Below are 27,617 nucleotides of genomic sequence, written 5' to 3' on the forward strand. Positions count from 1 at the left end.
GGGAGTTTTTAATCTTTACTCACCTTGGAATCGTCTTTTCCCTTATTCATCTGCTTTCTCCGGAACATCCGCATCCGGGTCCAGTATCGGTTTGACCCTGAAGCTGAAACACAATAATACCTCTACTACCAACTTTAGAAATTAATTCATGAAAGTATCACACACAAGCGGGCTATAGCGACATTGAAATTCGATCGTCGTATAAATATCTGTTTACGATAGCGATAATAAAATGAGCCAATATTCATGCAAAATTTTTGTCCCCGCCGCGTGGTGGCGGTCAAGTTAGGGCGGGGACAAATGGGAATACGCCAGCTGTACGAAATGAAACATCGTACTTACTCAATATATTCTATTAAAAATACAACACACCCATATTTACAAACCATTTAACAAACACAATATCACAAACAATTAATTTCTCCTATTAGTTTTCCCCATTAAATTGACGAATTGGCTGAATGGGAACTTCCCGCGCCGCATCATGTGTTTTTTACCTGGCAACACTTCAATGTCGTCTGCCGCGGAGTAGTCATTCTTTGAAGTAATATCTTCAGAGTAGTCGCTATCGTGCGCTTGTTCAAAATTTCTCGCACATTCTGGCCTGACGCGGTCCCGGCTGGTAGTTCTGTAGCGGGGATCTGCTGCCGCTCCGCCAAATTTAGTGGTTTCCTACGGAATTTAAAGTAAATTGAATTGCTGTCCAACCCTGACTATCTATAAAAAATATTCTGTCTAAAGCAATAATGAAAAACATATTAATTAGTGCTAGAAAACTTAAACGGCGTGGACTTTTGTTTGGTTAGTGGACATTCATCAACTCTTCTCATCCAAAATTCTGTTGGAGCGAAATTTGAACCAAATCTTTATAGATCATTAAGCCCTTAAAAAATCCTCCTCATGCATCCCCACATGGAGAATAATTACGCGAGAACTTGTTTTTATATGGAACCAGGAATTTTATATAGAAATTCCTGATTCTAATACTGTTTTTGTGTAAAAAACCAGTTGGAGCACAACTTAGTTCCAAAGGAGCGAGGCTTCAGCCATAAATGATTTTTCGTGCACACATTCGTGTAGTAAAAGTGCAGTGTACACCGATTTATACCGTGTAATCCAACATCGAACAAAAAAAAAGCCATTTGCGCGAACCTGCGAACCACGTACACACTGTACGTATGCTTTTTTGGTTACATTACAGTACATGCAACGGTTACGGTTACGGCTCGCTAATGAGTATCTGGCTAAAGAAATGAGTGGATCTCGGGTTAAAACAAAGAGAAGACGTGACAGATTTAAGCAGGCAGGTTTTCTAAGGGGGGCGCCTCGGGAGACGGTCGCGCGCAAGCGTGTTCGAGATTTTAAATTTCGAACGTGAATTATAAATTGTTCGAAGTTGGACTACTGGGTCTAAAAGACGCCTTCCTAATACTGTGGCAAAACGGGACATACCCTTGATTGTTGGCACATGAGCGTCTCGAAGAAGAACTTGTCAGCTCGGCCTTCGCCTTTCGGCCGGACCTTCACCGACGGCTCGTCGTCAGAGCTCTCTGACGAGCGCAGCTGTGGACAGTCCTGGACAGGATGTTTCTTCACACGAGTGCTGTATTAAACACAAGATTTCTTTCAGTGGCGGATATGCCCTAGTATGCTCTGGCCTAGAGCGGCAAGATATTAGGGGCGGCAGTCTATAGGTGGGTGCTGAGAAAGGGGCGGCTAGTAGTTACGACAGGGCCTGGGGCCTAGGGCCAACACTACAAATCCACCACTACTTTTTTTATACCACGGTGGTGGTAAGAATGTCAGATGGTGATGGTGATGGTGTGGTGGAGGACACAAGCCTATGGACTCTTGTTGCCACGGTTGTCCGTGCCTACGAGAGAGTCCTGTAATAGGTCCGGCCAGTAAGACCTTCCAATCTAGTCCTCGGGAAGAAAGCCTGACACCCAGAAGACCTAAAGCTGCCATAAAAGTTCAAGTTTTGGCATTCACGAATTCATCTAAGGTACCTACTTGGACTTGGGTATTTATATTTAAACTTGTACAGTCGCCATCAGATATATCGGAGCGGCCAAGGTGTTCACAATATCTGAACATGCACTCTAACGCCTTGACAATAGAGGCGTGCTCAGATATTTGTGAGCCCCTTTAGCCGCTCCGATATATATGATGGCGACTATACCAAAATTTTGAATTTGGGAATTTTGTTATTATTTCTACTCAGAATCACGAGCTTTTCCCATTTTTACTGATAAGAAAAGTGTCTCCTAAATGTTTGGTCCGTTTGGTTACGGTTTTTAATACAACCTTCTAGGACCGTAACAAAACGGACAAAAAATGTTATAACTTTTGGGGACACTTTATTTCTCGTATAACGATCGAAAGAGCTCGTGATTCTGAGCGGAAAATGTATAAAAATTCCAAAATCTTAAATGCAAGTTGGGGGTACAACTTTAAATAGAAATGCCCAATTATTAGCTCTCGGGGCAAAAAGATTGGAGACTCCTATCTACGATGGGAAAAAGCAACAAGCAAGCAAGAGGAGCCTATTTCTGCCAACTAACTATTACTTATACAGTTTGGCGGAGGTTGTACCTATTATGTAAAAATATGCTGTTCCGTGAATAAATGGTTTATATATTTTTATTTTTTTAACTTTAGCACATAAGTTAGTGGTCATCATAACCCATGTACAGCTTGGCAAAAAAGAGTAGAAATTAAAAAGTGGCAACACTGTAGTGTCATCCCTTTCAGACCAATTTATATAAGAAAACGGGACTACGGTGTTGCCACTTTTTACTTTCTACTCTTTTTTTGCCAAGCTGTAGCCAGCCTTTGTACTATATGGATGCCTTGCGCTACAGAGGAATTATTAGATGATACCAAAAGCGGTTACCTGCGTTTCGTTTCCAGCCCAATAGCAGGGGCCACGGGGGCCCGCGGTATCACAGGTGCGACGGGGGGCTGATCTCCGCCAGGGGCCTGCGAAGAAGGACAATACATGCTCCTAGTCCTGGGACCTTTACCGTCTTTACTATAAGGCACACGGGGCCCGTGCCCAGGGCCTCCATCCTCAGGGGGCCCCGAAGGACCGACAGAAACAGTATATTTGATTACTCATAATAAATAGAAGATCATAGTAGAAAAATGTTAGTTTAATTAACTTTCTTTACTTTACAAAAGGGCCCCAAATTCTTATATGAATGAATGAAAACATTTATTTTCAGGCAACTATTGGCCCATAGATAAATACTTTAAAACTAGCATACTACTATTATTACAAAATATATCTTAAAACTAAAAACACAATTATGGTTGCGACGCAGTTCGCAACCCCGCAGTGTCAGGGAGCCGGCCGCGGAATCGCCGGAACTTGACACCCTTCGGCCAAAACTCCTCCTTGGTGAAGGTCGCTAGATGTTCAGTCGGAACGCTCAGCACAAAAGAATTAAAATTCACATTGTGCCCAAGGACCCCAGCATAGTTTAAGACGGCCCTGGATATACCTAGTGAAACTAACCGTGAATCATTCAAAACTGTTTTTGGAAACTTGCATAACTGAGGGCCTACCGCGAATCACATTCGACGTGTTGTCTTCCTGTCATGCTTACATATGAATTTACAAGTGCGACAGAGGCAACACGTCGAACGTGGTTCGCGGTATAGTGGGTAGTTTTCAAATAGAGCTCGACGGCTAATCGTATTGTCTATTGTTAAGTACGCTCGTGCCACGTGCCACAACCACCTGCATAAAGCCCTCTGTACTCAACAGTAGTGAATATTCTTACTTTGGCTCCCGTGTGGAAAAAGCAATGCGTGATCCGCTGTATATCGGCCCAGGCCACGATGTACTTCGCCATGGACAAGGGGATCTTCGGCAGGAAGTTGGAATGGAACTTGCCCTGGCAGTAGATCGTGATCACGTCCGTGTCTTTAATCTCGAAGATTATGCGGAACATTGTGCCTGTCAAAGAATATAGAATAGAATATAATTTATTCGTACAAACAAACGAGACAATATACAATATAAGTAGATAGACATATGGGATTATACTGAGCAACGTTTACTATGGGACCAACTCCGAAATCGCGATAAAATTGACCCTCCCATAGCAAATGGACCAGCCAAAATATATGAAACAGCCTAATTTTCTTCGCGATTTCGGGGTTGGTTCCATTGAAAATCTCCCTGGCAAAGTGGGTTTATCATAAAAAAATGTGAGACTATGACAAGGACAAACAATAATAGCTCTTTTGCTGCTACTCCTACTGAAAGATACATAAGACTATTCCGTTCTGTCATTTCCCCCCACCATGTACTGAGTATACTGACCTGGCACGAACATGTTGTAGTTGGTGTCGTAATTCCCGCTTCCTATCCACAGGCCGTTCTTGCGAGACAGCGATATGATGTTGTCTCTATGGAAGCGCACGTCAAAGTGCAGTACCACACGGTAGTTCTATTATTTATTCTGTGGTATAATTAACCTACTGAGTAGTCTGAGTATACTGACCAGGCACGAACATGTTGTAATTGGTGTCGTAATTCCCGCTTCCTATCCACAGGCTGTTCTTGCGAGACAGCGATATGATGTTGTCTCTATGGAAGCGCACGTCAAAGTGGAGTACCACACGGTAATACTATTATTTATTCTGTGGTATAACCTACTGATGAGTATACTGACCCGGCACGAACATGTTGTAATTGGTGTCGTAATTCCCGCTTCCTATCCACAGGCCGTTCTTGCGAGACAGGGATATGATGTTGTCTCTATGGAAGCGCACGTCAAAGTGCAGTACCACACGGTAGTATTATTATTTATTCAGTTGTATAACCTACTACTGAGTATACTGACCCGGCACGAACATGTTGTAGTTGGGGTCATAATTCCCGCTTCCAATCCATAGGCCGTTCTTGCGAGACAGCGATATGATGTTGTCTCTATGGAAGCGCACGTCAAAGTGCAGTACCACACGATAGTACTATTATTTACTCTGTGGTATAACCTACTGAGTATACAGACCAGGCACAAACATGTTGTACAGTAAAGGGCCAAAAAGAATGCACATCGGCAATCATCGCATTTCCGAACACAAACGAATGCTCATTTCCATGTACATCAATTATTAGGTTAGTCGTTTATCAGAATTTGAATTTAGAACTAAGTACTTTATTGTTGTTTTGTTTTGATTTCACATGAAATATACAGAGCTGTAAAACACGATGTAACTATTTTTAATTATTGCTATATTCTTGTCAGGGAAAAATAATCTTCATAAATATATATTTTATATAAGATCGACAAAAAGTGTAATATTGTAATGACAAATCTCTGTTGAACCTAAATAATTACTTACATTAACATCCTCATGTTTTTTAAATTGGTTGGCTTCAGATTAAAAAATATTTATAAACATTGTGGATAATTTCGCGTGACTGGTAGAGTAACGGCTTACCTTTTTTCCCTATAGATGCCATAGTACAAATTTAATTTTATAGGGGTTTTAGCAGCTCTATATATATAATTGACTTAGATAGGCGACTGCACTCTCTCGCATTTGAACCATGACTGACAAAACAAACGTCATGGTGTGTGCGACACAGATATCGCTATACGAAGTCGAAATTAGCCGATTGCCTCTTTGTGTGCATTTGCATTATGTTGCATATATTGCATATATTGATGTGCATTATTTTTGGCCCTTTACTGTAGTTGGTGTCATAATTCCCGCTTCCTATCCACAGTCCATTCTTGCGAGACAGCGATATGATGTTGTCTCTATGGAAGCGCATGTCAAAGTGGAATACCACACGGTAGTACTATGTGGTATAAGTATAACCTAGTACTGAGTATACTGACCAGGCACGAACATGTTGTAGTTGGTGTCATAATTCCCGCTTCCTATCCACAGGCCGTTCTTGCGAGACAGCGATATGATGTTGTCTCTATGGAAGCGCACGTCAAAGTGGAGTACCACGTCTCGGGGCTCCTCGCCCTCTTGCGCGCACAGGTTCACTGACATTCTGAAAACAGATAAACTATACTTATCCTTTTCTTAGTATGATCTCTCTGTCTATGATTGCAATAAGACAGTCCTTTGACAAACTATAGAAAAAATTAGTTGTAAAAGACATAATGTCTAAGAAAAACCGGCCAAGTGCGAGTCGGCCTCGCGCATGAAGGTTTCCGTACCATTACGCAAAAAAACAAATTGGCGTTTGCGTCCGCACGGTCCGATTCGATCGGAGAATTTAATCAGCTTGGCTGTAAAAAGTAGATGTCTGACAATAAAATTGCCACAAAGCATAAATGGCGCCGTATGACGCCATCTAGTTCAGCTGTCAAACTCTAGTGCCTTATTTCCTCTAAGACTTTACACCTGTTTTAATATGAAAATATTGTATATAGTCCTAAGGATGTGTACGTAAGGATCATAAGATTCATTAGGATGTGTTGCGATATACTGGCCCCATAGACGTTTCTGTGACTGGCCCATTTCAACCGTCAGCCTGTCACTATCTTATTTGGTGCTGATTCTATATACATAGGAATAAATGATCAACTTACTTTCTAGCATTTTTCTTGATTTTACCGCCAATTTCTATTCTATCGCCAATCTTGAGATCCGCAGGTATGTTTGCCGTGAAAACTGGCATTTTTCTTACGAGATATTTTACAATATGTGTAACCTAACAATACACCTAACACAATTTACAACAACAGTCTAACTACACTTTAACAATAAATGCCCTAGCTTTTCCAAGTTAGGGCTGGTAGTCTTTCTGTCGCATTTTGAACTGGAAATTTTTAAGCATAGCAGCCAATATTTAAACGCTTGTACAATTTTCGTTTCTGATTATCTGATCCAAATATATCAATGTTCTGTCACCTGCCAGACTGACAATAGCGCTGGCTAAAATAATTTCTACTGTTATTAAATTAAGCAAAACCTTTTGCGTGGCTAAATTGCTAAACTTTTTGCAAAATAATTGATGAAAATTTGTGTCTTTACATGGCAACACTAGTTGTCAGTTTGACAGTGACAGTTCTCCGCTTATCGGGAGAGGGGTGACCGCATCTTATCATACATAACCTATTTGTACAATCTTTTAGTGTTTTTATCAGTTCGCAAACTTTATTCGCCGTTTAATCGGTCAAAACAAATAGTTCGAAGAACACTCTTCACGTCAAAGGTAAATTTGCCACGTATTGGATAGTTTATATTAAAGAAAAATAGATCGCAAACTGTTGCATCGTATTTCACTTTTATGTCGACATAAACTCTTTATTTTTTTAACCTTGGCGTATTGTTTTGAATGTCGCTAACTGCAGATATGTTAACCGGCTAATAACAGAGCTAATTAATGATAACAAAGGTTACATTGTATTTAGGAATACGTGGAACAACCGAGTTATGAAGTGATAGTTGTGCATTTAAAAGTAAGCTTTTAATAAGAATACACTATTTTACCTTATTTAATAACGTTTATTATTTTCTTACATTTTAACTACAGTTATTTGAAGTTGTATTAAACTTTTAAACACATTTTTCAAAATAAATTTTATTATTACATTAGGTTTACTATGAGTCTATGACACATATTAATTGTTAGTTTAGTTACATTCTGTTACATCATCCATCTTTTTTTAAACTGTGGTATTAACTGTGTTTTAACATAATAATATAAAGGCTAGCCTTAGATTAACTTACATAATAATGTTGTTTTTATTTTCTTTGATAAAAACAATTCAATAAAAACATACATAGGCTTAACTAGCATTAACATCTAGCAGGCAATGTATATCTTATTGATAAACCATTTACACTATCATCCATCATCATTATCATCAACATCATCTTTCTGTAATAAATCTAATTTACAGTTTCAAGATGGTAGTATCTGAAGACCCTAAGCCTGTAGCGGAGGGAGATGCGGCCAGCAAGAAAGCTGCCAAGAAGGCTGCCAAGGCTGCTGAGAAACAACAAAAAAAGGCTGAATATAAGGTATATATATATAACTTTCCGTGTAAGCTTGTAACACCTCCGGCTGTTAGTACCTACGTACCTTACACAGTAGATTAAAGAAGAATGTTGAGTGCTACCACTCGCCAACAAACTGTCATGCAGTTTGGCAAAAAATATGTGTAATGAAAAAAAAACTTATAACATATGTAATAATAGACAAAAACTTTGCATCACACTCTTTTCTAGATTTTTTTAAATTGAGAAGTACTATTAGTTGGTTTTTTTAGCATTAGAAAAAAGGTAAACAATCCTGATGTGTCTTTTAATTGAAAAACACGTTTTAAAAATAATTAACAATTATGAATTTAATATGATCATTTATATTCTTCTGTTTTCATAAGTAATACATAGTAACTGATTTTTAAAAAGTGTTTTTCATTTAAAACACACATCCAGATCGCTTACCTTCTTCCTAATGCTAAAAAAAATGAACTATAGACTAGAAAATTTCTATACTCCACAAATAATATCAGACCAAAACTAATTTCTACATTAACCTAAATTTCCTTATTATAGGCAGCTTCCGGCCAGCCTCAAGCGGAGTTCCAGGAAGCCGACTTCTCTGAAGGCCGGTACGGAGTGCTGAAGCTCATCCAATCTACAGGAGAGCACCGGGACAGGGTCTACACTGATGTCAAGGATCTGAACGTCAAGCTGGACGGGAAGAGTGTGTGGGTCAGAGGTGAGGAGACAGAACTTTGTAAATATTCTTATTTTATTTTATTTATTTATTATTTTTATATGAAGGGGTGGAGGTTCGATGTACCAATGTCATTCTAACTTCGCACCTTATTCTTTGTTGAGTCTTGATTTCTGATCTGGCTTTCGAAGTGAACAAATGTAGACATTAAGATTTTTATAATACCTTGAAGTATTGTGACAATTTTGAATCCTACTTATACTGTTACTGTTACTGCCGTGGCGCAGCGACCCGAAGTGAATCTTGGCCTCTGACACTAAAGAACGCCATGCTTCTCTGTCTAGCGCCGTTTCTGTCCAATCGACGGCACCGAGCTCGTTCAGATCTTATCATTAATAATATTCATAAGTCGTCCTCATGATGTTTACAGTGGGTATATATATATATATATATATGTATGTATATATGTATTTATATAAATATATTTATATATGTGTATATATTTACGTACTTATATTTATTTATTTATGTATAATATTACGCATCATGTATATATAATGTCATATATTATAGTTTAGTGTTTTTTTTCTTCTTTCCAAATTTACTGTACCAGTATTCTGAGCCTGCACCAACTAGATCTTTCGGTTTGGCCCATGGTTGACTGGTAGAGAATGCCTTCTGGCGTTAAGTCCGCCATTTGTACTCTTCATTTATTGTGCAATAAAGTTTAAATAAATAAATAAATAAATATTTTTCTTATGTCTTCTTTTCCATATGTAATATGTTGTCGCGTTAAATAAATGTAATTCGCCATTAACTGGCCACTTTTAGTAACTGGTCGCCCTAAACTAAAAATGAATTCTATTCACTTATAAATAGAATTCATTTTAGTACAAAGTTTCAATAACTTGCCAGCTTTCAATAACTGGCCACCTTACGGCTCGGCCACGACATCGAGCGACTTACGACGGCGGACGACGGTGCGATAGGTTGGAGCGTGACACAGCGATCGGACCTTTCGCTCCAACCTATGGTTATCGCTCCCGCCGTCGCAAGTCGCTTGATGTCGTGGCGCTTGTATAACGCTTGGTTCTTGGTTCTTGGTTGGTTGGCTGGCTTGGTTTTTGGTTCTTGGTTGGTTGGTTGGCTTGGTTCTTGGTTTGAATAGAATTTATTTTTAGTTTAGGGCCTCCCCACATCTAGCGTCTTTCGAGCGTCGGCGTCTGTCGGCGTCTGTTCAGCGCTATGGAAAATGACGTCGGCGCGCAGTTGCATCGACGCTGCGTCGACGTTGCGTCGACGTCGGCCATAGAATTGTAGACGCCGACGCTCGAAAGACGCCAGACGTGGGGGGGGCCTTAGGGCGGCCAGTTACTAAAAGTGGCCAGTTACTGGCAAATTACCATATTTTCTTTCCTACTTTCTATCTAAATTGAAACAACATTTCAGCCCGTCTGCAAACCTCCCGAGCGAAAGGCAAGCAGTGCTTCGCTGTATTACGTCAAAACTCTAGCACCGTACAGTTACTCGTCAGCGTCAGTGAAGAGAAGAAAGTGAGCAAGCAACTGGTCAAGTTCACTGGCAAGTAAGTAATCTAACTGCCTTTCTCAGTCTGCCTTTATTATTAATAATTATTTACCAGTCGTTTCTCGGTGAAGGAAAACATCGTGAGGAAACCGGACTAATCCCAATAAGGCCAAGTTTCCGCTCTGGGTTGGAAGGTCAGATAGCAGTCGCTTTCGAAAACGCTAGTTTTAGTAAGCCCTAGCTTACGCCAATTCTTGGAATTCAGTTGCCAAGCGCACCCTAACCTCCAATGAGCCGTGGAAAAAATGCAACGCGAGGAAGATGAAAATTTCTCAATAATTCTTGTTTTTCAGCATAACAAAGGAATCCATTGTGGACGTATTCGCGACGGTAGCGAAGACCGCAGCCCCGGTGGAGGCGTGCAGCGTGCGCGACGTGGAGCTGGCAGGTGTCGAGGTGTGGACGGTGTCGGCGGCGCGCGCGCAGCTGCCGCTGCAGGTCGAGGACGCGGCCAGGCCGGAGACGGATGTGAGTTGCAGTCCCTTGCTAGTCACAGGTTGTATCCAATGGGGTGTGCAACTGTCACAGGTTTGCATAGATGGCGCCATCATAGCTTGCCCCTTTTTCGATGAGATTTGGCTTAAAGGGCTGGCATCCAGGGTATTAAAAAAACAATAATTTGACACAATTCTAGGGATTGACAGGGCACGCTATGATGGCGCCATCTGCTTTGAAACTTTCACCGGCCAACCCCATTGGAATAGGGTATTTGACTGTATTTAAAAATAAATTATGTCACACCATGCATGAAATAAAGCGCCAGATAATTATTAGAAAAACATAGATAGCAGTTATTTTTAAGCACAAGTTCTATTTAATAAATCGGATACAAATAACGCCTCGGCTAGTCTGTGGCCATGAGTAAGCCCATTCATAATAAAAAAAAAAATAAGGAGGTAAGTTGACCGTGACGTCATTATGTAATGTATCATATAAATTCCATATTAGTTAATGGTTTTGACAGTTCTAAAAAAGTAACTGATTTGACTAGTAGGAAAATACCCTATTATCTGGACGATAGTATAGAATAGATTGTTTGCATAAATATTTATATTAATGTCTCATTTCAGGACCCGGAAGCGCTGAAAATCCGCGTAAACCAGGACACGCGACTAGACAACAGGGTGCTAGACCTCCGCACGCCGGCTAACCAGGCCATCTTCAGGATCGAGGCTGGGGTCTGCAGGCTGTTCCGCGACATTCTCACCAGCCGAGGTTAGGAGCCCACTACAATAGGTTGGAGGATGCTTTTAGGGGTCTCTATTGTTTCCCAAGGACCGCGGCTGGCAACAGGGTGCTAGACCTCCGCACGCCGGCCAACCAGGCCATCTTCAGGATCGAGGCTGGGGTCTGCAGGCTGTTCCGCGACATTCTCACCAGCCGAGGTTAGGAGCCCACTACAATAGGTTGATTGGATGCTAGGGGTCTCTATTGTTTCCCAAGGACCGCGGCTGGCAACAGGGTGCTAGACCTCCGCACGCCGGCCAACCAGGCCATCTTCAGGATCGAGGCTGGGGTCTGCAGGCTGTTCCGCGACATTCTCACCAGCCGAGGTTAGGAGCCCACTACAATAGGTTGGAGGATGCTTTTAGGGGTCTCTATTGTTTCCCAAGGACCGCGGCTGGTAACAGGGTGCTGGACCTCCGCACGCCCGCCAACCAGGCCATCTTCAGGATCGAGGCTGGGGTCTGCAGGCTGTTCCGCGACATTCTCACCAGCCGAGGTACGGAGCTCACTACCATAGGTTGGAGGATGCTTTTAGGGCTCTCTGTTGTTTCCCAAGGTCCGCGGCTGGCAACAGGGTGCTAGACCTCCGTACGCCGGCTAACCAGGCCATCTTCAGGATCGAGGCAGGGGTCTGCAGGCTGTTCCGCGACATTCTCACCAGCCGAGGTTAGGAGCCCACTACCATAGGTTGATTGGATGATGCTTTTTAGGGGGTCTCTACTGTTTCCATAGACTAGGAATCCTCTAGACGGAGCTTAAAGCAATTATTTCATGAAACCGATGCTGCCAAAAATACAGGGGTGCGGGGGACGAGGTGAGAGAGTCCCGCCCCGTGATACGTTCAAAGACACGGACGTCACTTAAGACACTTGACTCGTAAATGGAGTAAAACTACCGTATATATGTGGCAGAGTCTCAGCTCAGTCTGGAAGATGTCTTGTCTGTGATTGTTTTTCATAAAGTTTTAAGTCATAATGTATAATTAGTCCGCATTTTCGTTAGTCATAATTTGTTTTTCTCAGAAACGCGTCAGTTGACTTCTATAATATGGTGGCCATAAGGTTAAGCTGTGTTGCAGTTGTAAAACCCGTCATTTTATTTATTTAATCTTTATTGCACAAAAGAAAAACCTTATAGTACAAAATGCGGACTTAATGCCATAAGGCATTCTCTACCAGTCAACCTTACCTCTATCAGTCAGTTTACCTTATTTATTTTCCCAGGTTTCGTCGAGATTCACACGCCGAAGATAATCTCGGCGGCGTCGGAGGGCGGCGCCAACGTGTTCACCGTGTCTTACTTCAAGAGTTCGGCGTATCTCGCGCAGAGCCCGCAGCTCTACAAGCAGATGGCCATTGCTGCTGACTTCGACAAGGTAACAATCAAGGAAACAGCTGAGAACCTTTATTCTCTAGTTTCCTAGGATAGCGGTGCCGTTATATAGCGGCCGTCTCCATACAAATACTACTTTACTAAACTTTACCGTACTTTTTTAGTATCTTTTGTTGTAGGGGCAACAGAAATACATCATCTGTGAAAATTTCAACTGTCTAGTATCTGTGTAGTTTCTAGTGTCTAGTATCTGCGTAGTGTCTGTATAGTAGATATATCTATACATATAGATACTATCTTTAACCTGTACTTTGCAGGTGTTTACAGTGGGCGCTGTCTTCCGCGCTGAAGACTCCAACACGCATCGGCATCTCACCGAGTTTGTGGGTCTGGACCTTGAGATGGCCTTCAAACATCACTACCACGAGGTCCTGGACACCATCGGACAGACCTTCACTGATATCTTCAGAGGTCTGCGCGACCAGTAAGTGTCTGCAAAATTTTTGATGATTACTATAGACTCCAAGACGTACCGATTTACCAGGAGATTCCATTCCTGCACGCGTTGTCCCGGCCTCTTGCCACGGCTCATGTATGTACATAACACATAAGTATAGGTATTCTACATAGAGGTACAATAATATAGAGATGACACGGGGGAGGGGCCAAACGACCGAACGAGATGCACTTATGGAAATTTCAGTAGGAGTAGCAGAGGATGCGGTATTATTGCTTGTCCTTGTCACAGTCTCACTTTTTGTTTGTTCCCCACCAAAAAAATTGTATGGTTTACGAGTATGGTGGGCAACAAATAACCCGACCGAATTACGTAGATTGTTTTTGGTATGTTGTCAGGAATGTTAAAACGTGTTTTTAATATTGTCGCTTTGCGTATGTTTTGTCCCTCACGGAGGCACGCGTATAGCTCATCTATGTAATACTAGGTCTATGGTATTCTATGATTATTTTAAAAAGTGTTTCTATTAGGTACGCGGCCGAGATCGCGACAGTGGGCCAGCAGTTCAAAGTGGAGCCGTTCAAGTTTCTGGACCCCCCTCTGAGGCTAGAGTTCCCGCAAGCCATCCAGATGCTGAAGGAAGCTGGTTAGTAATATTCACAGACAAGACATCCTCCAGACTGAGCATAGTCGCGCTACCCCCTCTGCCACGCATACGGTAATTTTACTCCATGTTCGAGTCGAAAGTGTCTTTGTGTGACGTCCGTGTCACATAACGGACTAATCACGGCACGGAACTTCGCTCACCCCGTCCCGCGCACCCCCGCATTTTTAGCATCATCGGTTGCATGAAATAATTGCTCTAAACTCGGTCTAGAGGATTCCTAGTCTATGGTAATATTTTACTACTACTACCACTACTACTAAGCCTTCGTTTAATTATGACTCTTTGATTGAGCTGAAAATTTGCATACAGTATATACAAAAAGAGTAGTTAGTATAGAGGGGTCCTGTCATTGTAAATTTTGTAGTCACAGTAAATTTACTGCCATCTTTCGACACACGACTATAACTCAAAATGAAAACGTATAAAATGTTCTAAAAAAGATATATATGAATATATATATATGAATTAATTATTTTATTATTTTTATATCATTTTATATCATTAATTCACTGATATCTATGTGTTAAAATTGTTAAATATGAAACGGTGTCGTCACGCCGTCTACCCGAGAATAGGCTAAAGGTGTGTGCGGCATCTATTCGAGAATGACTTTTTCTTGATTTCTGAGGCACGTTTTTCCTTAGACTTTATTCGTCTTATACGAAGTTACATATGTCTTTGGTATATGTAATGCAATATTATGGTACCATCGAGGTGATCTAATGATGGAGATACGAGGTGGCCATAAAAAATTCTGTGATAAAACAACGCATTTAGGTTTAATTGTGATTGTGGTTTATAGAATTGTCTCGATGACTTTTAGTTGTCTGTGGAAAAAAAGTACAGTCAGCGATAAAAGCTGGTACTTGTAAGCAGAAATGTATTGGTCCTCACGTAATTAATGGACAGGAGTGTCCAGCGGTGAATGTTTGGATATCAGGGTCGATCAACTATTTCTTGTTGTTATTCTGTCCCATCAGCCAGGAGACAACAGTAGCATAGTTTCTTAGAAGAGCTGCTGTACCATGTTCTACAAACGTGTTTAGTAGATGTCCTATTATGGAAAGGCCTTATAACTACCAAATAATTGAAGTTTGGTTCATTTAAATACGACATAACCAGTATTTTAAGAGTGACCCATGAGGCCGTAACCATGGGGCCTACTAGTGACAAGAAAAAGTTGATTTACCCATTAATATATTTTTGACAAACGAGCAAGCTGAAAACAGGGCGCTTTGGCGCTCTTTAGGGGAGGGCTATGTCCAGCAGTGGACTAATATAGCCTGATGATGATGATGATATTTTTGACAGGCGTGACAGTGGGCGAGGAAGACGACCTGTCGACCCCGGATGAGAAGCTGCTGGGGCGGCTGGTGCGCGCCAAGTACGACACCGACTTCTACATCCTGGACAAGTACCCCCTCGCCGTGAGACCCTTCTACACCATGCCGGACCCTAGCGACCCGGTACGTGGGTATAGACATGTTGTGACAGGCGTAACAGTAGAGGAGGACCTGTCGACCCCCGACGAGAAGCTGCTGGGGCGGCTGGTGCGCGCCAAGTACGACACCGACTTCTACATCCTGGACAAGTACCCCCTCGCCGTGAGACCCTTCTACACCATGCCGGACCCTAGCGACCCGGTACGTGGGTATAGACATGTTGTGACAGGCGTAACAGTAGAGGAGGACCTGTCGACCCCCGACGAGAAGCTGCTGGGGCGGCTGGTGCGCGCCAAGTACGACACCGACTTCTACATCCTGGACAAGTACCCCCCTCGCCGTGAGACCCTTCTACACCATGCCGGACCCTAGCGACCCGGTACGTGGGTATAGACATGTTGTGACAGGCGTGACAGTAGAGGACGACCTGTCGACCCCCGACGAGAAGCTGCTGGGGCGGCTGGTGCGCGCCAAGTACGACACCGACTTCTACATCCTGGACAAGTACCCCCTCGCCGTGAGACCCTTCTACACCATGCCGGACCCTAGCGACCCGGTACGTTGGGTGTAGACATGTTGTGACAGGCGTGACAGTAGAGGACGACCTGTCGACCCCCGACGAGAAGCTGCTGGGGCGGCTGGTGCGCGCCAAGTACGACACCGACTTCTACATCCTGGACAAGTACCCCCTCGCCGTGAGACCCTTCTACACCATGCCGGACCCTAGCGACCCGGTACGTTGGGTGTAGACATGTTGTGACAGGCGTGACAGTAGAGGACGACCTGTCGACCCCCGACGAGAAGCTGCTGGGGCGGCTGGTGCGCGCCAAGTACGACACCGACTTCTACATCCTGGACAAGTACCCCCTCGCCGTGAGACCCTTCTACACCATGCCGGACCCTAGCGACCCGGTACGTTGGGTATAGACATGTTGTGACAGGCGTGACAGTAGAGGACGACCTGTCGACCCCCGACGAGAAGCTGCTGGGGCGGCTGGTGCGCGCCAAGTACGACACCGACTTCTACATCCTGGACAAGTACCCCCCTCGCCGTGAGACCCTTCTACACCATGCCGGACCCTAGCGACCCGGTACGTGGGTATAGACATGTTGTGACAGGCGTGACAGTAGAGGACGACCTGTCGACCCCCGACGAGAAGCTGCTGGGGCGGCTGGTGCGCGCCAAGTACGACACCGACTTCTACATCCTGGACAAGTACCCCCTCGCCGTGAGACCCTTCTACACCATGCCGGACCCTAGCGACCCGGTACGTGGGTATAGACATGTTGTGACAGGCGTGACAGTAGAGGACGACCTGTCGACCCCCGACGAGAAGCTGCTGGGGCGGCTGGTGCGCGCCAAGTACGACACCGACTTCTACATCCTGGACAAGTACCCCCTCGCCGTGAGACCCTTCTACACCATGCCGGACCCTAGCGACCCGGTACGTGGGTATAGACATGTTGTGACAGGCGTGACAGTAGAGGACGACCTGTCGACCCCCGACGAGAAGCTGCTGGGCCGGCTGGTGCGCGCCAAGTACGACACCGACTTCTACATCCTGGACAAGTACCCCCTCGCCGTGAGACCCTTCTACACCATGCCGGACCCTAGCGACCCGGTACGTGGGTATAGACATGTTGTGACAGGCGTGACAGTAGAGGACGACCTGTCGACCCCCGACGAGAAGCTGCTGGGCCGGCTGGTGCGCGCCAAGTACGACACCGACTTCTACATCCTGGACAAGTACCCCCTCGCCGTGAGACCCTTCTACACCATGCCGGACCCTAGCGACCCGGTACGTGGGTATAGACATGTTGTGACAGGCGTGACAGTAGAGGACGACCTGTCGACCCCCGACGAGAAGCTGCTGGGCCGGCTGGTGCGCGCCAAGTACGACACCGACTTCTACATCCTGGACAAGTACCCCCTCGCCGTGAGACCCTTCTACACCATGCCGGACCCTAGCGACCCGGTACGTGGGTATAGACATGTTGTGACAGGCGTGACAGTAGAGGACGACCTGTCGACCCCCGACGAGAAGCTGCTGGGGCGGCTGGTGCGCGCCAAGTACGACACCGACTTCTACATCCTGGACAAGTACCCCCTCGCCGTGAGACCCTTCTACACCATGCCGGACCCTAGCGACCCGGTACGTGGGTATAGACATGTTGTGACAGGCGTGACAGTAGAGGACGACCTGTCCACCCCCGACGAGAAGCTGCTGGGGCGGCTGGTGCGCGCCAAGTACGACACCGACTTCTACATCCTGGACAAGTACCCCCTCGCCGTGAGACCCTTCTACACCATGCCGGACCCTAGCGACCCGGTACGTCACGCATCTTCTTCCTGCCCTTATACCGATCGGCACAACATGTTTTTCTCTTTCACTCTCCTCTATCTTTCGCCACCTCGGCACTCCTTTCTTTCTCATATCCTCTTTCACACAACACATCAATCGTTTTGAGGGTTTCGTACCCAAAGGGTAAAACGGGACCCTATTACTAAGACTCCGCTGTCCGTCTGTCTGTCACCAGGTCTCATGAAAAATTTCACAGATGATGTATTTCTGTTGCCGCTATAACAACAAATACTAAAAAGTACGGAACCCTCGGTGGGCGTGTCCGACTCGCACTTGTCCGGTTTCAAAAAATCCAAAACTACGTCCAAAGCAAAAGGAAGATGCTCTCCGTCCATCGACATTCATCCCTATTACACAAAACCTCGCTGGCAACAGGAATGCACTTATTTTTTAGCTACCCTATATGTTTAACCGATATTCGCAGATGACAAAAAATTACAGTCGGGATAAATTTTACAAACGGTTTCTTGTTATTTACAGAAATCATCGAACTCATACGACATGTTTATGCGTGGTGAGGAGATCCTGAGCGGAGCTCAGCGGATACACGACCCCGAGTTCCTCACTGAGAGGGCCAAACATCACGGGATAGGTACGTTTTTTTTCCAAACGTTTTAATTTTGACGACCGGTCTGGCCTACTATGATGCCGATGGTTCCGGGTTCGAATCCTGGTAAGGGCATTTATTTGTATGATGATACATATATTTGTTCCTGAGTCATGGTTGTTTTCTACGTATTTAAGTATTTATATATTATATATATCGTTGTCTGAGCACCCACAACACAAGCTTTCTTGAGCTTACCGTGGGACTTAGTCATTTTTTATTTATTTATTTAGAAAACAAACAGCCTTTTACAAATAAATCTTCCAAAAATTATTTAAAAATAGGCCTAAAGTTTCATATGTTACTAGGTTGACTATTACAATAAAGGTAGTAGGTTACTATAAATTACCCGAAGGTATAGTTGTGAATACTACACGCAAATAAAGTAAGAAAACAATGCAAAATATAACTAGAAACAATTTTTCAATTACTAGAAAACAAAATTAGCCGAACTTTGTTCTTGAAAACGGACAAACTATGAACAAAATTGTCTATATCATTAAGCGATTCATTATACATACATACATACAATTTATGTAAAAATGTCCTATAATATTTATTTATTTATTTAATACATTGAATTTTTGGTATACCTACTAGACATGTGTCGTTCACGAGTGAATGATTTAAATGAACTGTATCATTTGACTGAACTCACTCACTCTTCAACTCAGTACAGTTTTAACTCGCTCAGTCGCTCATCTATCTCAGTGTTCCTTGCGTGCTCTTTTCCACTCATATGAGTGAGACGATTCGAATAGGTTTCGGAGCTAATCGGAAGAACTCGGAGGGTGTCGGGAAAACATGGCGGGATCGTATCGCGTGATTCGCCATCTTGGTCGCACTTATGACGGTGTGTATCGTCTCACTCACTTGTTAGAATATTATTATCCTATGTACAAATTGTATTACGTATGAAACTGACCTGTTTCTCTTTGAAGTCCAATGTTGATAATATATTGCACTATTTAAACACTTAAACACAACTTCACGTGAAGTTTACACAATTGGTGATTTATGTGGGTACGATACGAAACCACGGTAGATAAGAGAAACAGGGGTAGTGGTAACTTTAATAATAATATAGTAGTTAAACTACTACTAAGATTTGTACATTACTTTTAAGTGATTTATTATGTATTTATATTACTGATTAGTAATTATGTATAACGGAATTTAATGAAAAGATGTTATAATCATTTTGTGTTGGATATTTTGATAAATAGACGAGGTACATGAGAAACCACGATTGTGACGTCATTTGTGGAATGACAAGTGGCATAATTAACCAGGTGCAAGTGGTTGGCTAGCGATGGGCATAAAAGGGCCCGACCAAATTCATTTGGGTCAGTCTGCTTTGAGCATCAGCACTGAGTTAATCGTCGCCAAAGGAATATTCAAAGTTAAGTAAATACTATGTTGATAATTAATAATATGTATTATAATAATTAAGTATTTACTTGATTAATTAGATGGATTAATTAATTCAATCATCTCTTAGTGAATAATTACTCTTAGTAATTATATTTATTAGTTGTTGATAATAAGGTGAATAAATAGGATGATTGACTTTAATAAACAGTTTTATTTTCAACACATGTAGTGTTTATTATTTTATTTATGATACCTATAACCCCAATAACAACCAGTGATTGTTTTAGCAGTTGTATATACTTTGAACCAAGGTAAATAAATAAATAACGACAAGTTATGCCTAAATTATACGCCAAACATAGTGTTATTAGGCAGTAATGGGAATAGAAGTAATATTGATTATCCATTTTGAGTTTTATATTTAAATTTGCTTATTTACATGGAAGTGGGGTTTCTCCTTATTTACTTAGACAGCTATTGTAATTCGCTTTTCTCACATCAGAAGTGGGATGTTACACACATTCTATGCCTACAAAACTAATGTTTCAGGAGCAGTACGAGTATAAGGACTGATTATGCTAGTCAAAAGCCGGACGCTACCCAACTCTAAGAACTGTATGCTGCGCTATACTGGACACAAGGACACTGCTGGTATCTCACTTTCAGTGAAAACCCCAGGTGAAACAAGATATTTGGTATACTAAGCATGACGCTTTTTTATGAAGAACAGCAGCAAACAGTTTAAAGGAAATCGCGAAACAGAAACTGCCGCACCTGTGAGACGCTGCGGAGTGGCGCCTTTCTGGAAGGATGACTGATGAATTACCTATGTTGTTTCTGGTATGTTAAAATTTGGTTTAACTTAAAAGTAGGACTGTTTATGTGAAATACCTTAAACATCGTCAACATCAGTATTATTACCTTCACCGCGAAACTACCTACGAATAATTACTGATTTGGATAAACGTAAACATCTGCTCTTTTTATAACCGGTCGTATGTAACCAGCCATAATGAGACTTAAATAAATATATTCTATTTAAAACGACGATTTGGTTAATGATTGAATAGAAGAATAATAAAAAAAAGGGTTATTTGTGAAAACGTTGAAATAACGTTATTTATAGCCCGGATAATTATTTTTCGAAATCAGTTAGCTACAACTCTAATCTTTTTTTATTAGAAGAGTTTGAGGTCTCCATTAAAGACTACGTTTGAATTTAGCTAAGCGGTTAAATATAATGGGCATTTGAATTGTAACTTACCGCGTGTCATAAGTTAGGTATTTCAAGTCACGTTCAGCTGCCGGTTTAGTTACGAATTTGATACTTTATTTAAGTGTCACGGTTTTGATATTGATCGTCGGTTTTGTGACTTTTCTTAACCGACCGTTAACGGTATACGGGAAAGTGAAAATGCCCTTGTACGTTCTTCGTATTTGAATAGTCACATTATTTCTTATTTTTGTTACGATTGACACGATAATGAATATTTATATAATATCTGTTAGGTACTTAATATTTATATAATGCCAGTTATTTAGGTTAATTTTTTTTTAATAGTCTGATATCGAAGTCACATATCTTAAGGATAGCTTTAACTCACCGATTAGAATCTTAACAAGACACTGTTTAAATAGGTAAGAACAGTAAATAAAAAATAATAATAATATTCAATTGTCAGGTCGTTGTAAAGTACTGTATAGGATAAAGTCAGCATGCTTTTTAGTCTTCATTTACAAGCTCCTCGTAAGCTTATCGATATACAACAGTCTGTAGTCGTGATACTTGCATAAATAGTAATAACGGTTATTTACAATTTTGTACATACCGTCGTAAGATAGGAGACTTACTGCGAGTTCCGTGTACAGATAGTAATACGTGTTTTAAAATTTTGACATAAAAGCGTTTTTGATAGTATGCTTCCAGTTAGCTTAATAAATTTACTGATTGATTGAATATTAAATGACTACTAAAAATAAGAGATACCTCAGTGACAACTTTAGACAATTACGTCGTACAAAAAGTAGACTAGTCAGTTGTTCTTGTGGTTATCAGAGGTAATAAAATTGAAGTCCCGTATTACCAAATAATGTTTTGAAACCGTGAAAGTTGAAAGGTAGTGTTTTGCACATGAAAATTATTCAGTAAATAAAAAGGACATATTCTCTTGGTAATAAAATTACTTTATTTAAAAAAAAAGGAAAATACACAACATAGAGTAGGTACGATCGATTAATGAGTATAAGATAAACGTATTCCTTTAGGAAAATTCGTCTAGCTGACTTGCAAGGAACATAATTATACAATATTTTAAACCGTTATATGTATATGTACCACCATTCACATGGTCAGGTGGTAATTAATTGTACTAGGCAATTTTGTACCTATGACCTTCTGTAGGGCTAATACGGTCGGCTCTTTGTCATTTGCCACCATGCCTGTCACGTTCTAACAAAAATGTAAGTGCTAGAGTGACTCATGGAATGGCGGGTGATAAAATGCGACCATAATACCGCTGTCCTAGAGAATGACTTTTGTATGAAAAGTACGCCTTTGTACGATAAGTTCTTTTGCACAATTAAGATTCAACTAGGAGAATATCGCGTTATCTGCTAAATAGGTTTAATACAGTTACGATCGAAGCTCTATAAAAAAACATTTCAGGAAAAGAAGTAAGTTTCCTATTATATGTAACCGCATTTTTGCCATCGAAGCTTCAGAGATAGATCTATACATATTGAATACATTATAGAGAATTCTGACCAATGACTTTTAGAGTACCTAGTTGTTTTGTGGGATGGCCGAACGGAGTTAAAAATTATGTTAGGTTAGGTTTATATAAAATTCTTAGTAGTTGGTCCAACGTAGGAAGTTCTAATAGAATGAAAATGAAAAAAAAATGTTTATTTCTGTTAAACAATAAAGGATAAGATCTCCTTGTAGGATAAACATTACCAGTGGCAGGAGAATGGTTTTGAAACATAATTTATTGTAAATTAATTAGGGACATAGGGCTCGCAGAATGATTTTCCATTTGTCGCAATTTTGAGCGGCTACTTCCAGCTCTTTCCAGTAGAGTCCACTTGAGCCAGCCTCCTTCTCAACTGACCGCCTCCATGTTGTACAAGGCCTCCCCGACCGTCTAATGCCAGCCAGATGCCAAACTAATTTTGTATTTAACAGATACGTAAAGCTTAGTTTTATTTCCCCACTTTTAAGTTCATTATTCATTGTGGTTGTAAGCTTATAGAAGAAGAACTTAGTAACTTTTACGGAGATTGGAGGTCTTGGATTGGAAACTTTCATGTGTTGGCGTTCTCATTTGTCAAAAAAAAAGAAGAGATAACATTGCCTACCAAGTTGGAGGTCCCGGGTTCGATACCCAGTGGGTACATCTATTTGTGTGTTTATCGGAAGGATATGTTCCTTAGCCGTGAATGTTTTTTTTTTAATGTATATAAGTATGAATATTTACGTACATATGCATAAATATATTTATACATCTCTATCGTCTTCTAGTGCCCGAAACATATGCTAGTTGAGCTTGCTATGGGACTAAGAAGTTTATATACTTATGGTGATAATTTATGTATTATAAAAAAAAAGACAAAGTAAAGAGATGTATGTAAGAGATGGATGTTGGTTGGTCATATGACTGACGATGATGATGGTGATGTTATGAGCAAGTCATATATCACTTTATGGCCAATAAAAAAAAAGAGAATGATGTATGAAAGAATGCTTGATGAAGTTGAGAAATCCATGGTGAAAAAAAAAAAAAAAAAAAGAGAGAAATGCAAAAAGAAATAACTGGTGCATTTGTACACGTGTTGGCCTGAAAAAAAAAAAGAAAAAAAAAGAAAGAGAAATGCAAAAAAAAATAAATGGTGCATTTGAAGTGTTGGCCTGAAAAAAAAAAAGAGAGATGCGCAATATATATGTATATGTTTATCTTATATTTTTTTATTGGGTGCTAGTACTAGCACAAGGCAAATATAATATGATTCTTTCTATCTATGTTTTACATGAGACAGTCTCTGGCCAAACTATAGAAATGGGTATCCAAATTGTATGATCATACAATACTTAATTAACAGACCATAATGAGGTGTACTTCGGGAACGAAGTACAAGTCAGTATGGCCGTGTTAGAATATTATTATCCTATGTACAAATTGTATTACGTATGAAACTGACCTGTTTCTCTTTGAAGTCCAATGTTGATAATATATTGCACTATTTAAACACTTAAACACAACTTCACGTGAAGTTTACACAATTGGTGATTTATGTGGGTACGATACGAAACCACGGTAGATAAGAGAAACAGGGGTAGTGGTAACTTTAATAATAATATAGTAGTTAAACTACTACTAAGATTTGTACATTACTTTTAAGTGATTTATTATGTATTTATATTACTGATTAGTAATTATGTATAACGGAATTTAATGAAAAGATGTTATAATCATTTTGTGTTGGATATTTTGATAAATAGACGAGGTACATGAGAAACCACGATTGTGACGTCATTTGTGGAATGACAAGTGGCATAATTAACCAGGTGCAAGTGGTTGGCTAGCGATGGGCATAAAAGGGCCCGACCAAATTCATTTGGGTCAGTCTGCTTTGAGCATCAGCACTGAGTTAATCGTCGCCAAAGGAATATTCAAAGTTAAGTAAATACTATGTTGATAATTAATAATATGTATTATAATAATTAAGTATTTACTTGATTAATTAGATGGATTAATTAATTCAATCATCTCTTAGTGAATAATTACTCTTAGTAATTATATTTATTAGTTGTTGATAATAAGGTGAATAAATAGGATGATTGACTTTAATAAACAGTTTTATTTTCAACACATGTAGTGTTTATTATTTTATTTATGATACCTATAACCCCAATAACAACCAGTGATTGTTTTAGCAGTTGTATATACTTTGAACCAAGGTAAATAAATAAATAACGACAAGTTATGCCTAAATTATACGCCAAACATAGTGTTATTAGGCAGTAATGGGAATAGAAGTAATATTGATTATCCATTTTGAGTTTTATATTTAAATTTGCTTATTTACATGGAAGTGGGGTTTCTCCTTATTTACTTAGACAGCTATTGTAATTCGCTTTTCTCACACACTCGTAATATAGTCTACAGATCCACTGAGCGAAATGAGTGATATATGTCACCGCGAAGGAAAGATATGAATCAATATTTTCAACTCAGTGAACGGTTTTGTGTATCTCCAATACTTTAATTGCCAGGCCCAAGTGTGGCTCACTCTTCGATTTCGTCGCGTCTCGCGTCACTACAAGTACATGCGACCCACGCCAATTGTGATTGTGATGCCATCATTTCATAGAAGCTTGACGTTTAAAATAACACTTGCACAGTTTGGGCTATCAAAATAGCTGCTGACTTAGTTTGGTCTAACTTTATAATTTTTTTTCAGATATCAGCAAAATTGCGGCCTACATCGAATCGTTCAGACTCGGCTGTCCACCTCACGCAGGTAATATGCATTCATTATTAAAAAAATGTATTTTCTGCCATAAATATTATTGATTAATATTTGAGGACCATCGTCGTATAGTCTGACAAAAAAAGAGTAGAAATTAAAAAGTGACAATTCTGTAGTGTCGTCCCGTTTTCTTAGATTGATTTGAAAGGGACGACACTACAGTATTGCCACTTTTTAATTTCTCCTCTTTTTTGTCAAACTTATAGGGACCGTGCGAATAGGAGTCTGCCATCTGGTGGCCTGAATCGGAAACGAAAACTTTGACACTTCACGCCATAGCAAGTGTTGTCCTCTAAAGTGTCGTTCTATGGAACTTGCTAACTATGTAAACGAAAGTCACTAGTAAATTCATCATTCAGAGATAATTTCAATATGGCGGTTAGTTTACATAGTTAGCAAGTTCCATAGAATGACACTTTACCGTCCATGTACATTCGTTTCCTTGTACCTTCGAGCAACACCGGCTTCCGACACGTCGGAAGGGAGGGGCCCAAGCGATATCTTACCGTACAAATCTTTCTGCCATTTTCGCGGGGGGAAAGGTGCACACAGTCGCATTTCTCACACACTTACATACAAAATCCAATCTGTAATGACGACACAAATACATAGAAAATGACACACGTCAAAGACAAATCTTGCAAACCTCGATCTCTTTTTGTGTACGGACGAGTGACTAGTGTCACAACACGCACACTAACACATTTTCGTTGAAGTATGTCATTCTATTCTGAGAGATGAGAAGTCGGATTTGTCGCTCGACCGATCCGCAATTTGTACTGAGCGAGCAAAATCGATAAATCCAACAATTACTTGAGACTAAAATATAATAATTGTATTTAAATGTAATTTAACGTATGATATGTAAAAAAAAATATTACATGTGAAATGTAACACTTTCTTTTTGTAAATTTGATGTCTCCGACCTCTTTTTATAACAAAAAACCGAGCAAACAGGCATTTTTGTGCAGCAGTGATCACGCGCGCGTCTGGACTCGGTCTAGTGAAAAATCCAAGTGCAATTAGTTTTATTACCCGCGCTAGATTAGATTGACGCGCTAATCTTGTACCTCGGCAGAGGGGAAATAGTGCGAATGCCGCCTCCCTTCCGTGTTGCTCGAAGCCTTGTACACAGTAGATTCTGCCATCTTGTGGGCTAGATTGGAAGCATAAACTTGACATTTATACTTCGCGCCGATAAACTTAGCACCTGTGCTGCCCCCTACAGTTTATGCACGTTCCTATACATCTGAAAGTTATATCCATATTTTTTTAATAAAAATTATAGGACAATTTTACACAGATCGGCCTAGTCTCACAGTAAGCCCAATAAGGCTTGTGTTGTGGGTACTAGACGACGATATATATAATATACAACATATATACATACAAAACATCCATAACTCAGGAACAAATATTTATGATGAACACACGAATAAATGCCCTTACCGGGATTCGAACCCGGGACCTCCTGCTTCGAAGGCAGGGTCACTACCGACTAGGCTAGGAGGCCGTTAAATTTATATTGTTTTCGCAGGTGGCGGTATCGGCATGGAGCGAGTCGTGATGCTATACCTGGGGCTGGACAACATCCGCAAGACCTCCATGTTCCCCCGCGACCCTAAACGAGTGACGCCGTAAACTAGACCTTATACATTATTGACATATGTGACGTCCCACGGGTAAAGGTACCTTACGGCGGTTGGCGCCTACGCTATTATTAACGCCGCTCCAATATTATTGCGCCGCTATGCGATGTAAGCGCCAGCCGCCATACGGTACCTTTTGACATGGAACGTCACATATATAAGCAGACAGATGTGTATTTAATAAAACGTTTTATATTTATTTGGAGTTTTATTTAATTTTTCTCTTGTGGTGCGATAAAATTGACTTTAATAGTGAAAAGAAAGTAGAAATCTAGTATGTTTTTAAATTATTTTAGTATTTTTATATTCATATCTATTATGATAGATTCCTATTTTTTATCCATTTAGCTTATCATATAATTCATAATTTGTCACTGGTGATATTGGCATCATGCATTGAGAGCAATTTTCAAAGTTAACACGCTGCCGAAATTCTTTAACCCAATGCACCGTACAGAAAAAAAAACTAATAAAATCACTCAATAATTTTAAGCCTCCTCCACACTCGTGCGCGAATCGCGGCGCGAAGCCGCGAACGCGAGTGTGGCGTCGATTTTCGCAGACAGTGAAATCGACTCCACACTCGCGTTCGCGGCTTCGCCTGCGATTCACGCGCATAGTCTGGAGGGAGCTTTAGGCAGAGCAGGCGTGGCTCACTCCGCGATTTCGTCGCTTTGCTACAGGTAGCTACAAGTACATCCGTTCCACACCAATT

The 27,617-nt window shown here is 41.1% G+C and overlaps 2 protein-coding genes across 2 annotated transcripts; one reads left to right on the forward strand and one right to left on the reverse strand.

The window, feature by feature from the left end:
- Window positions 1-368: 368 nt before the first annotated feature.
- Window positions 369-6,899, reverse strand: LOC134676838 (uncharacterized). The gene is made up of 6 exons (XM_063535219.1): window positions 6,570-6,899; window positions 5,862-6,025; window positions 3,789-3,964; window positions 2,897-2,982; window positions 1,453-1,603; window positions 369-672 (listed from the first exon to the last, which is right to left on the reverse strand). The coding sequence occupies exons 1-6, from the start codon at window positions 6,656-6,658 to the stop codon at window positions 415-417; spliced, it is 924 nt and encodes a 307-aa protein (XP_063391289.1). The 5' UTR covers window positions 6,659-6,899; the 3' UTR covers window positions 369-414.
- A 168-nt stretch (window positions 6,900-7,067) lies between these two features.
- LOC134677143 (aspartate--tRNA ligase, cytoplasmic) lies at window positions 7,068-26,916 on the forward strand. Its single transcript, XM_063535602.1, has 13 exons — window positions 7,068-7,195; window positions 7,887-8,007; window positions 8,545-8,710; window positions 10,118-10,253; window positions 10,549-10,723; window positions 11,326-11,470; window positions 12,706-12,857; window positions 13,132-13,298; window positions 13,802-13,917; window positions 15,250-15,404; window positions 18,224-18,335; window positions 25,185-25,244; window positions 26,791-26,916. The coding sequence occupies exons 2-13, from the start codon at window positions 7,894-7,896 to the stop codon at window positions 26,892-26,894; spliced, it is 1,602 nt and encodes a 533-aa protein (XP_063391672.1). The 5' UTR covers window positions 7,068-7,195; window positions 7,887-7,893; the 3' UTR covers window positions 26,895-26,916.
- The last annotated feature ends 701 nt before the right edge of the window (window positions 26,917-27,617 follow it).

The sequence above is a fragment of the Cydia fagiglandana genome, chromosome 25 (assembly GCF_963556715.1).
Source record: "Cydia fagiglandana chromosome 25, ilCydFagi1.1, whole genome shotgun sequence".
NCBI lineage: Eukaryota > Metazoa > Arthropoda > Insecta > Lepidoptera > Tortricidae > Cydia > Cydia fagiglandana.

Bases quoted from the DNA above. Each gene is read 5' to 3' on its own strand.
- LOC134676838 (XM_063535219.1), bottom strand. From the start codon at position 6,658: ATGCCAGTTTTCACGGCAAACATACCTGCGGATCTCAAGATTGGCGAT. The intron at 6,026-6,569 runs GTAAGTTGATCA...ATCTGTTTTCAG, and splicing joins ATCAAGAAAAATGCTAGAAA to AATGTCAGTGAACCTGTGCG. The intron at 3,965-5,861 runs GTCAGTATACTC...ATTCTTTGACAG, and splicing joins CTACAACATGTTCGTGCCTG to GCACAATGTTCCGCATAATC.
- LOC134677143 (XM_063535602.1), top strand. From the start codon at position 7,894: ATGGTAGTATCTGAAGACCCTAAGCCTGTAGCGGAGGGAGATGCGGCC. The intron at 10,724-11,325 runs GTGAGTTGCAGT...GTCTCATTTCAG, and splicing joins CGGCCAGGCCGGAGACGGAT to GACCCGGAAGCGCTGAAAAT. The intron at 12,858-13,131 runs GTAACAATCAAG...TGTACTTTGCAG, and splicing joins TTGCTGCTGACTTCGACAAG to GTGTTTACAGTGGGCGCTGT.